The following is a 13,258-nucleotide window of genomic DNA, read 5'->3' on the forward strand; positions in this document are numbered from 1 at the left end:
TATCATCACTTGGCCTTGTCATCTGACACTCATCTCTAGATAGTTTAATATATATCTGTATAACTCACAGGTGGCCCACTAAGTGCCTTGTCCCATAGACTTACTTGAGGATTTATTTTTCTTGACATTCTATGTAACATTTGATTCCACTGAACACTTATCTTCATTCTTGAAACATTTTTATTATTTTAAGGTGCTTCAGGTTCTGCATGCCTTATTCCGTATCTTTTTACACACACACAAAAATGCTGGTGGTTTCTCTTTGGCTCTAGCAATATCCACTGGTCATATGCAGAAATTAAGATATGTTTTAAAAACACAAAAGCTCATTTAGCATAATGGTTAAAAAGAGAGTATTTGAAATCAGTTCTGGATTCAAGTCCTGACCCTGCCACTTATTACCTGAGGACCGTAGGGAAGTAACTTCACTTCCCTCAACCTAATTTTATTCATCTATAAAATGTGGACAGTTGTGTGGATTAAATGGGAAGAGTATGTATAAAGCACTTAGCATACTGCTGAACACAGATTCTCAATGCTCAGTAAGTATTAGTTGTTGATATTACCACATTACATTGTAAACATTTGAGTTTGTTTCCCTAAAAGACTTTTATTTCTACATAGTCTTCCTATGTTAGGTAGAGAGAGGAATCTAATGTTTTGTAAGAAAAAAATTCTTCCTGCCTTTTTATTTTTTAATTTAAAGGTTTATATATTGATAAGTCGGAGAAGGCAATGGCACCCCACTCCAGTACTCTTGCCTGGAAAACCCCATGGACGGAGGAGCCTGGTAGGCTGCAGTCCATGGGGTCGCTAGGAGTCAGACACAACTGAGCGACTTCACTTTCACTTTCATTTTTCACTTTCATGCATTGGAGCAGGAAATGGCAACCCACTCCAGTGTTCTTGCCTGGAGAATCCCAGGGACGGGGGAGCCTGTTGGGCTGCCGTCTATGGGGTTGCACAGAGTCGGACACAACTGAAGTGACTTAGCATAGCATAGCATAGCATATTTATAAGTTTGTGCTTTTCCCTTTATACCTGATTATCAATTTTACCAGATACAGTCCTTTACTCACATTCTCCTGCCATGAGTATTTTAAATACGTTTCTCCATTTTTATTCTGGCATAAATTATTACTTTTGAAAAGCTAATAATTGTCTGATTTTTTTCCCCTTATGTCATTTGCTATTTTTGCCCAGATGTCAGCAGGATTTTTTTTTCTTTTTATTTAAATCTTAGTAACTTTACTAGACTATGTCTTGGAGTTGGTCATTTTAGGTCGGTAGTCTCATATACACTCTGTGCTCTTTCAGTAAATAACTTCAGATCTTTTAGTATTTAATTTGTTCCCTTGCTATGGTTTTCTTCTTTGGGGATACTTACTATTTGTGGATTGAATCTTCTTTGCCTATCTTCAGTATTTTCTGAGGTATATTTACTTTTTCTCAAATTTAAGAAGATCTCTTCATTTCTAATTTTAAAATTCTTTCCTTTTTCACTGCTGTTCTCTCAGATGCATTATCTGTTGTGTTTATTTGCAGCTCTTACATTCCTTTTAGTTTTAATTTCAGGAATTTTTTCATTTTGCTTCTAATTTTTTGAGGTGTGATTGACATTTTATGTTTCAGGTGTATAATGTACTGGTTTGATATTAGTATATATTACAAAATGATCACCACAATAAGTCCAGTTAACATCCATCAGTATGCATAGTTAACAAAATATTTTTTTCTTGTGATGAGACCTTTTAAGATCCTTTCTCCTACCTACTTTCAAATATGCAGCACAGTATTATTAACTAACTATGGTCACCATGCTGTATGTTACATCCCCTTCATTATAGATGACTTTATCTTCAAGAACATATATTTTTTGGTTTTGTTTACAGCTTTTTTCCTGAATTCAATCTTGTCTGATATTACAGTCATGAATACAACTTTCTTATTATTTATATTTGCTTGGTAACCCTTTGCCTACCTTTTTTTCTTTTTGGTAAGATTTTATTGAGGAAATCAACTTATAATTTGTTCTTTGATTAGGACAAGATAAAGGAAAAACAGAATTTCAGATGGAACAATGACATAAACATATCAGGATATCCAGAAATTTACATGTATAGAAAAGAGTTTTTAAACTTCCACATTAGTTGTTTTTTTTTTAAATTGGAAGAGAATTGCTTTACAATGTTGTGTTGGTTTCTGCCATATATATCATCATGAATCAACAATAGGTGTACGTATGTCCACTACTTTCTGAACCTCCCTTCCGTCCCCCATCCCACCCCATCGTTGTAGGTTGTCACAGAGCTGGGTTAAGCTCCCTGCAGCTGCATCACACTCGCACTGGCTGTCTGTTTTACATATGGTAATATATATGTTTCCATGCTACTTTCTCAGTTCATCCCATCCTCTCCTTCCCCTGCTGTGTCCCCAAGTCTGTTCTTTATATCTGCATCTTTATTACTGCCCTGCAAATAGGTTTATCAGTACCATTTTTCTGGATTCCATATATAAATATATGCATTAATATATGATGTTGTCTTTGTCTTTTTGACTTCACTCTGTATAACAGGTTCTAGGTTCATTCACCTCCCCAGAACTGACTCAATTTTTTATGGCTGAGTAATATTCCATTGTATATATGTATGATTACTTCTTTATCTATTCATCTGTCAGTGGACATCTAGGTGTCTTTTAGAATTGTGGTTTTCTCAGGGTATATGCCCAGTAGTGAGATTGCTGGGTCATGTGGCAGTTTTATTCCTAGTTTTTCAAGAAATCGCTGTATCAATTTACATTCCCACCAGCAGTGCAAGAAAATTCCTTTTTCTCCACATCCTTTCCAGCATTGATTGTTTGTAGATTTTTTGATGATGACCATTCTGATTGGTGTGAGGTTATACCCATTGTAGTTTTGATTTGCATCTCTCTAACAAACAAGTGAGGTTGAGGATTTTTTCATGTGTTTTTTAGCCATCTAGTCTTCTTTGGAGAAATGTCTATTTAGGTCTTCTGCCCGTTTTTTGATTGGTTTGTTTGTTTTTCTGATCTTGAGCTACATCAGCTGCTTATATATTTTGGAGATTAATCCTTTGTCAGTTACTTCATTTGTAATTATTTTCTCTCATTTTGAGAATTGTCTTTTTTGCCTACCCTTTAATTTTCAGTCTTTCTGTATTGTTTTATATGAGATCTCTTTTTAAAAGGTCTTAGGTTAAAATGTAGACTTCATTTTGATTTTAATACCATAAATTCACTCCTGGATTTTTATAGATAACTTATAGTTTGGCTTTTCTTTGTTAATCAGTCTAGGAGTTTTTCTTTCTTTTTTAAAAGTTTATTTTTGGCGGCATTGCCATGCACAAGCTCTTCATTGTCGGGCATGGGCTTTCTCTAGTTGCGGCAAGCGGGGGCTGCTCTCAGGTCGTGCATGGGCTTCTCACTGTGGTGACTTCTCGTTGCAGAGCGTGGGTTCTGGGCGTGGCTTCAGTAACTGCAGGTGTGGGCTCTGGAGCACAGGCTCAGCAGCTGTGGGACACGGGCATGCCCCATGGCATGTGGGATCCTACTTTCTGGATGAGGGCTCAAACCCATGTCCCCTGCATTACAAGGTGGATTCTTAACCACTTGACTGCCAAGGGAGTCCCCAGGAGTTTTTGTTTAATGGATGTGTTTCACTCATTTTTATTTATTGATACATGTTTGGTTTTAACTTCTGTCATCGAAATCTCTGTTAGGGATTGTTCATATGACTTTCTTGCTTTCTGTTGTCATTCTATTCATCTTCTGTTGTCATCCATATTATTGTAGTTTCATTTTGTATGTGTTCTCTGATTATTTTCTACTTCTGCATTTTTGTCTTGCAGGCTCACTTTTTAATTATAATGTGTACTTAATTTTTTTCTCAACTTTTCATTTAAAATATCAGTGCTACAAGAAAAGTAGAAATAAATAGTCCAGTGAACATTTGCATGTCATTCAGCTAGATTAACCAGTGTTAATATTTTTGCTGCATTTGCTTTAGTTCTGCCTCCATCTACATTTTTCCCTATAAATATTTGAAAGTAACTTACAAACATAATTTTTCATCCCTAACTACTACTTCAACATGTGTTCCTCAAGAACAGGGACACTTTCTTACCTAGACACGATACTATTGGCACTTCCTGGTTCAACATCGCCATAACATCTATGTGGAGTTCATATTTAAATTTTCCCAGTTGTCTCAGTAATGTCCTTTATAACTTTTTTTGATCCAATTTGTATCAAATTTTGATCCAATTTGTATCAAAAACTTGTTTTTGATCCAATTAAGTATCATGTGTTGCATTTAGTTTTTTGTTGTTGTTCTTCTTTAATCTAAATCAGTCTCCTAGTCTTTTTTCTTTCCATAAAAAAATCCAGGTAGTTGATCTTGTAAAATGTCCCAGCATCTGAATTCATGTTTCCCCATGATCAGATACAGTTAAATTTTCTTGGCAAGAATACATTGTAGGTTATATCCTTCTCATTATGTCAGTCAAGAAACATACATGGTCCTGTGGTTAAGACTTGGCCTTCCAATGCAGGTGGTGTGGGTTCTATCCCTGGTTAGGGAGCTAAAAATGGTCCACATAAAAAAAAAAAAAAGTCTTGAAAAGAAGAAACACACAGTATCAGTTTGTCCAGCTATTGGTCCCAATGGATTTGATCACATGCTTAAGGTGGTGTCAGTACTCTCTTACAGTACATTGACTCCTTATAAGCAGTTACTAAATAGATTTTTCTGCTTCCATCTCCTTTTAATTGCTTATTTTTAGTACATTTTAAAACATATATACCTGTTACTGAAAATCAATAAATCAGATATTTTCAATCTCAGTCATAGAGGATGAGGAAGACAAAAAAAATAAACTTACATGCAGTATCTCCCATCTTTCTTTCCTCTTCCAAGTTTGCTTATTTATCCACTTACCTTTAAAATGAAGAAAAATGCACATAAAATTGATCGAATCCTTATTAAAAAAATGACTCAAAACATCCTGTAGATACGTATTTTTGGTCACATGGGTGAAGCCCGTCCACGAGATACAGTGAAGTTAAAGCAGTTGGAAGAGACTGGCTGTGAGAGAACAGGAAAAAGACATGTTGGCAGGTTTTAGGAAACAGTGTCTGTTGGCAGGCTTGGGGTTTGCGTTTGGACTGTCCTTGGTTTGACCCTGCTAGTCTTGTGGGCACTAGTGACTGTGGGTAGAATTATTTTCTGGGCTGCAGTAGCAAGCAGCAAGCACTCATCTAGGAGTCGTATCAAGCTGAGGGACACCCCGACCCTCAGATTTTCCTGTTCCTTACCTTCAGATATATCTAAGTGTGCCTTTTACTCTTTTCTTCAGGTCTCCCAGTTGCTGGGCAAACCTCAGAATTTGTTAACCAAGTGTTAGAGAAGACTGCAGAAGGCAATCCCACTGGAGGCCTTGTAGGACTAAGGATACCAACATCAAAAGTGTAATCAGCTTCATTGGACCACTGGTCAGAAATGTCTGTGTTTGTCACGTTATTCATTGTAAATTTTCATTCTGTTTTGCATGTCAGTTTAGCATTATGTAAACATTTACAATTAGGTTACATTGTTTTAAGAACTAAGTAGCATAAGTGAAGCATGATCCAAAATACTTGATTATTGCATTTTTCAGAGCATAAACCATGGTTAAAACTGCTACAGGCATCAGTTGAAAATCATACATTTAAATAGATGTTTAGATACAGATTACAAAATCTGTTAAAGCAAGACACTTTGAAAGAGTGAAGATAATAGTAAATGCCAAATATTGTGGCAGGTTTATGCTCTGAACCACACACAAAAAAATTGAGGAAGCATTTTTTTAAACAGTCAGTTTTGATTGTTTTTAGAATTATTGCTTTTTGTTCTAATTTTCCACAACTGTTACTCTCACTTGTACATGGCACAACCCAGCACTCATGCCCATGTGCCATATTAGATGTTCATTTTCCGAGCTCTATATGGTATATATAAATATATATATAAATATATATATATAAAATGTCTGTGCAAGTAAGAAAAAAAAGCATATTCTTTGTGCCTTGTATTTTGGGGAAACTATAAAACTGGTAATATTTTGTATGATGAAAACCCTAATGAGGAAAAAAAACAAGATATATAGGTGGAAAAATTATGGGGTTTAAATGTTTTTTTGTTCCAACTCTTTTTCAAAATTTTTGAATGTATATAGGACTATGTTGAAATGTAGATATATGCCACAGAGTCTGTGTATTGTATAAAAAACAAAACAAAAAACAAACAAAAAAAAAGATGGCTCTAGAAAACTCATATTTCGGTACTTGACCGGAAGAAGACAAATACTTGCACATTATTGCGATTGTTTTATTTTTTGTACCAAAGACAAATGCAACTGATATGGCAAACTGCCAGTCTAAGTAAAGTTTTGCACAGCTTACATGATACTGTATGAATGTATGAAAAAAAAGGAGAAAAAAAAGAAAAACGAAAAGGTCAGGGTTAGGGATCTTACTGAACTGTGAATTTTATTTCTGTTTGGGTCCAATTATCTACAGAAGGAGCATCCACACACACAGATATTATTTTGCTGTTCCTCTAGTTCGCTTCCATAGTAGATAAGTTGGTGGCCATTTAGGTGTCTGTAAGTCTTTTTATTTCTGCACTTATTGTAGGAAATTTTAATATATTTCATTTTAGTAAGCTATTGGTAAAATAGTTTTTGACCTTGAAAATTAAAAAGTTTATTTAGCTTGTTGTAGTATACTTCCACCAAACAACCAAAATACAGATTATTTTTATTGTATTATGTATATATATGTAAAGAAAGAAAAAAGCTAAAAATATCTAATTCTTTAGTTGCCACTTTTCCAATTGATGTATTATTGTGCATGTAATATTTTCAAAGATCAACACAAGCTTAAAACAAAAAAAAATTTATAGATTTTTATATTTTTGTACAGGTATTTTCAAACTAGCTTCTTCAAACTTAACATGTGACTTATTCTTCTTCTATAGTTTCTAGAACTGAGAAATATTAACACATTTAGTTTTTAGGTGCTCTTTTTGTTCACACAAAACAGCTTCATTAGTCAGTGTTTTAACTATGTTAAAGCTTTATCTCTTGATGAGAAATTTCTTATGTCAAGGCAGCGTTATAAACCTTCCCTACAAATCTTTCCATCCTGTCTCTCTCACTGTTTTATTTTCAGATTTTGTGTTTTGAACTCTTGAAAACTGATAACTTAAAAATTCTATCTTTTTAAAAAAAATTCTCTTTAGCCAGAAAAAAAAATACCAAAAATTTCAGACCTAGCTGCTGGGAAGATATCTATTTCTCCAACTACTTCTCCATACCCCTTGGAGAGTTTATTTTTAATTATATTTTGTCTATACAGCGTGTTTCCTTTTATTTTCTTCCTGCCCACCACCCTCTCCCATTTGTAAGTGATAGCACATGAAGCTATAGCTTATAAAGGTTTGGTTCTAATACGCACAGTAACAACAGAGCAATGTTGCTTTCATGCTTCTTTGACATTATGAAGAAGAATCTCCAAGAAGGATTGTCTTAACACCTTAGCTGAACTGTGATGCACAAAATTACCCTGTGTGCTTGGTGGAAATGTACGTGGTTAGTGCATTCACACTAAACAGATAAGCTCAGATTTAATGGTTTAATAGAATGTAAGTTTATTGGTCAATGGTTTTCATTTTTAAGTGGGAGAAGGCAAAGCACAGGTTTGTATCTTGGAGGTATATGAAGTTTTGACAGTGTGTGTCTGGGAAACTGAAATATGTTCCAAAATATGGCAGTTTTGCAATCAGGTGAAAATCACTTCATTGGTAGAGACTCAGCTGACGAGGTTTATAAAATTGCCCCTTTCTAGCTGCTCTGTTAGGAATTCTGGTTTTTTATACCTTTTTCTTGTCTGCAAACCAGAATTTGATTTTTTGGTCTTGCATTTCAAAAAAAAAGACTTTGAATCTGTTTAGTAGATTCCATATCCTTGCATTTCAGTGTTTTATATGTACTACTTAAGTTAAATAGTTAAAAGCTTTTAAATAGTTGAGCTTTTTAATGTTGACACTTTATTTTGTACCTACCTATTTATATATGTATGTATATCTTAGAAAAAGCACTTTGTTAAAAAAAAAATTGCATTTTATATGATTCCTGCCATTTGCTGCTAAATCTGGGCTGGTCAGAATGCTGCAGCGATACTTGATCTAAATAAAAACCTGGCAGTAAAATGTAGAGTGAAAGTTAAATCCTCTTGCTGTTTTAACTTTATCATAAAGATGACATAGGCAAGCTGTGCAGCTTTACATTTTAACCAGGGGACTCTGTGGCATTTAAAACCGTCTAGAAATGGTTGTACTTTAATGCCAGTAATAATCTGCTTCCTCTATTGTCATTAAAATATATACGTTTAGTGTATCACACAAACAAATCTTATAAGGGTAACGTAAAAAACCCCAACAATTGTACATGTTCTGTTTTTGAAAATTGTGGCATGTATTTTTGGGTGAAGATCATTAGAGAAGAGCTCTCTAAAGGTTTTCTGTGTTCATTCATGGTATACAGATAGCTCATAATGAAGTCCAGAATCTTACGTTAAGTGAAAGCATTGTGAATTCACCTCAAATAAACCCATTGTTCCCAAAGCAATTATAAACTTTGACTCTAGTACTACTATGAATTAAAAAAACAAAAAATGTTCTTCCTCGTTTCAGATACACTGGATTCTTTATAGAGTTTGTCTCCATGTGAAAGCATGCTGTCCGGTTGTCCTTGTTAAGATCTTGTCTGAGTTTTGAAATGGGTGCCACACTTTTTCAGTCAGTATGATTGCTTGTTCTACTGTACCATGTACGACTCTTGTCCTTTCCTATATCCTTCATGACAGATTATGATGTGGCTTTATATTGTGCCTTACTTGTACATTTAAAACAAAACGTCTTCATTCCCTTTTACTTCCTAACTCTTTCACTTTGAACTTTTTGGTAAGAGAATCAGAGCTATTATAAAAACATCATGAAGGATTTCAGATGAGTATGGTTTTAAATTCCCTCTCTTTATTGTTATTTTATATTTGTATGAAAGACCAGTTTTGAATGGTCTTTGAATATGAGGGGGAAAGATTAGCAGTAATTTCACTACATCCCTTTTTCCTAACTTTCATGAATTTGTCATACATCTTCTTTCTGATGCTTGACTTTATTTGCTCCTTAGCAATAGTCTGCATTTAAAGAAAGGTGTATTCAGTTCATCAGCTTGAAATTGACCATTTCATTTTTCCAGAATTTTTTAGGAAAAGAGTACTCATTTTGTTTGTTTTATAAAACAGATGACAAGTCTCTTTAAAAGAAACAGAAGTACAGTACTTTTGAAATACAATGCTGTTAGTTTGGATTTCTTTTTTTATATATAATATTCATACAATTATCTGATGTTTGCCTTCATTAATAAAGCTGTTAGTTTATTCACCAAAATGTCAAGAATGGATGTGCTTTTCTTTATTCCATACATTTAAAAATATTTTAGCTGCTAAGATTTAGTTAACTTTCTAAGAAACGAATTCAAGTTGCCTTCAGCAGGAATTAACACAAACTTAGGTTCCCTTTCTTTATATAGTCTTCCTAAAATGCTGTTCAAGTATTTTCTAGTTAATTATGTAACAGAATGTTAGCATCTCTCCACATCTTGAAACTTGAATTTTGAGAATGCATTGAATTATGCTTTCAGTGTTAAAGGTTTCAATTCTCCTTCTAGTGAGGTCTATCGTGGAATACCATTTCCCGTGGAACTGAGGCCATTTCCACAACTTTGCACAGAACTGCAGTCTTGTTCTTCCCTCAGATCATGACAAATAAGTCTCACACAGTGCCGCAATACTTGTGGATTCTTTTGTAATCTTTGTAATCTTAATAAGGGCATTATGAGAAGATGACTCCATGTTTTTTTACTATTTCAAACACATTGGGGTGTGACCATGAGTGTCAGCCGTAGGAGCGGTGGTTTCGTTTGAGGAAGATGCGTGTGGGGAGGATGGCGACAGCACTGCTGGGCTCTCCCTCCGGGGCGAGTGGGGTTATGTGCTGAAGCGTAATCCTCGTGCTGAGCAAGCCGGCTGACATCTAGAAATTACACCTAGGGACTGAATTATGCCAAATTGCCATTTTCCTTTAGAAGAGAGAGGTTTGGGGGTAGTGGTGAGGGAACAAAACCTTAAGACTACTTCTGAATAGTACTTTGGAATTGACGACTTGGTGACTGGTGAGGAGCATCAGAGTTGGGTATGTCAATGTGCCAAGTTTGGGTGAACCGGGTTTGCCTCTTTCATCACAGTGTAAACACAATTGTGTAGTTGATTAAATCTTGGGTGGATGTGAGCGGGACTGATTACTGTGTCTTGCCCTTCGCCCTTTGTTTTTTTCAGAACCAAATAACAGAAATGTATATGTGTGTACTGTATCTGCCTTTTCGCCACATTTTTATGACACTGTATTCCACTGCCTGCTTTTTTTTTTTTAACCTTCTTTCCCTAGGATTTGTCCTATAACTTAGCATTTGTGGTTAACAGTGATACTAGGGCTGACCGCACATAAGAAGTCACAAGAGAAGAGCGGAAGGGCAAGAATTCAGAGCATTTGTTCATACAATGTGGCGACCTCTTTGGCATAGCGCGTAGGATCCTGTTTGTAATGCTATCATGAATATTCTGTAGTTTTGTTTCCCTCCCCACCAACTGGAGCTATGAAACTTTTTATTGGATTCAGTCTTGTCTGTTGTCTAGAAAGAATTTTATCTTGTTGACGCATGAGCTGTTTAAAAATTATTCTATTAAATGTTGGTTAATAGTTGTGCAGTTTTTCTTTTCAGAAGAAAAGGCAATACAATCATTGCCTTTGTTTTCTGTCACCTTCCAGCCCCTCAGCACTTCTAGTCAGATACAGATTCATCAGTGTATGCAACATCCTTTGTAATTTAAAATAAAAAAAGCTGAAAAGAAAAGGTTTTCAATTGTTTGCCTCGTGTTTTCGTCCTTCCTTTTCCCATTGCTTTTCTGTTGCTGTCCGAGGTGACCGTCTACCCTTCAAAGTAAGCCACTGCAACAAAATTCTGAACTAGAGACAGCACTGAACTCTTGATAGCACTGCCCCTCTCTTGCCGTAGTGTACAAAGAGCTAACATTTTTTAACACTTAGAGCTGATTTTTCAACATGCTAGTTAAATTTTGCTACTAAGTAGTATTACTTATTGACAGAAACACATTCTTTATAGTTTAGAACATAGTTTATCCTTATTTCTTCTCCTTGATTCTCTGGCCACGTGAGTTCTTTGAGGGAAATAAAGTATTTTGAGGATTGCCTCAAAGCTTTTGTATGTGTGTTTCATAATTCTCACTAAATCCCAAGCTTGGCTGGGCGTGTACATAGAACCATTAAATCAGTGGACCTGAGTGAACCTCACTGCAGCAATGTGCCTTCAGCTGACAAACATTCGTTTAGCAGTTACTCTGTGAAGACTTGTGCTAGGTACTGGCTGGGAGGAAATTAAAGAGACCTCCAGGAATATTCAGTTTGCTGAGGGAGGCCACATGGTCTGAACAGGACCACAGAACAACACAAGAGCTTTACACACGCAAAGGGTTCTAGGCACATCACTACGGAGGACTTTACCTCAAGGACACGGGTACCACACCCAGTGGGGGGTGTTGAGAGAATTGACAGGCTGTGCTCATGATATCCCTGGTCCCTTGAAGAAGCCCTTTTTGCTTCATTTGAGTGATAGTGAGGCAGTCAGGAAGCAGAGTGGACATAGCCTCTCATGGACTGGTTCTGCTTGCAGGCTTAACCTCACAGGAGCCTCTGTCGAGGTCTGGGAATTTGAAGGAGCTGGGTGAGGTGAGCCCTTCAAGTAGAGCTCTTAGGAAACTGAACCTTCTGTGGGTAGCATGCAGTGAGATGGGTGGTTCAGTTGTCCCTCCTTGCCGACAACTGATTTCAGAACCAGGAGAACACCTTAGCCAGAGAGAAAAACATTAGTTCGGAATTACTTTCATGTCCCAGCTGAAAGGTTCAGAATAGGAAGAAAGCATTAGAAAGCCCTGGAAGGCTAGGGCGGCATTTGTTAAGCCGCTGCTAGGTGCCTTTACATCAGGGAAGTCACCTGCTGCTTTCTGTGACCAGTCAGGTAGATGATCATGTCCATTTTACAGAAAAGTCAGACTAGACCTAGACTAGACTGGTGTGGAGTCACCCCAGACCCAACTTACATGGTACAGAACTCTTAATTCAAATGGCAGTCTGCTTGCAGCACTCAAGAGGCCATGCATACTCGCCTGTAAGCGACCAGGCCAAGTCACAGGCAGTATTTGGATGGTTTTCTATGTAGGAGGGAGACAGTGGGCTTAGGATTTGAAAACGAGGAAGAATTAAAGCCAAAACCTAGTAGCTGTAGTAGCCAAAAGCTAGTCTCAGGATTAGTAGGTAAAGGTGATGAGAGAAAAACAACATTGGCAGTAGTCGGTGATGGGGAGTGCAGGTCACCAAATTGTATACCTATCCGGCAAAGATGGTCTCTAGCTAAAGGGCTTAGAATTGAGTCTTTTTTATTAGAAGGGAGTGTGTGGGAGCATGGAGAAAAGAGCTGTGTTTCCTTCTGTAACTGCCTCATGGAGATGCAGTTGGCCACCCTTGGTTGCAGAGGAATTTCCCTCAAGAAGCATGATGGGAAAGGGCCCAAGATCACGTGGGTCCATCTACTACATGCAGACTTTGGGTTTCTTCACTGTCTTGAATAGGGAACTTCTACTTGAGAATCTAGAACGTTTGAGTGACTTGAAAAACATCAACCTCAGTTTCTTTTAAGGGTTTTAATCTTAAGATGTTGCCAAGAATGAACCTAACAGAAAATGTTCAAGCTCTATGGAAAACATTAAAATACTACGAATGACACAGAAGAAGACTTGAACAAATGGAAAGATAGACGAAGCTGTTAAACAGGAGCAGTCAATGGCATACAGCTGTCAGTCTTTCTAAGTTAAAGTAACAATCTAGTGCCATCCCAGTGAGACATATTAATACAATTAAAACTAAAGTTCACATGGAGAAAAAAATGGGGTGCCTGATCCTAACATTAAAGCACATTAAACTGTATTATTAAAGCTGTCATTATGGTGCATGAATGACTAGGTCAAGAGAATATAATGGAAAGTACAGAAGTAAATTCAGATA

General features: G+C 36.4%; 1 protein-coding gene across 3 annotated transcripts in view; it reads left to right on the plus strand.

Annotated features, from left to right (window-relative positions):
• Positions 1–13,258, plus strand: part of CREBRF (CREB3 regulatory factor) — a 64,428-nt gene that overhangs the window by 49,275 nt on the left and 1,895 nt on the right. For 2 of the 3 annotated variants that reach the window (XM_006058702.4, XM_006058703.4), the window contains exon 9: positions 5,376–11,033. In XM_006058702.4, the coding sequence (XP_006058764.1) occupies positions 5,376–5,491 (116 nt within the window). In that variant the 3' untranslated portion in view covers positions 5,492–11,033. Of the gene's footprint in view, positions 1–5,375; positions 11,034–13,258 lie in introns of those variants that run through there. The other variant, XM_025270850.2, reaches the window with a different exon arrangement.

Source organism: Bubalus bubalis, chromosome 19 (genome assembly GCF_019923935.1).
Source record: "Bubalus bubalis isolate 160015118507 breed Murrah chromosome 19, NDDB_SH_1, whole genome shotgun sequence".
NCBI classification, from domain to species: Eukaryota; Metazoa; Chordata; class Mammalia; order Artiodactyla; family Bovidae; genus Bubalus; species Bubalus bubalis.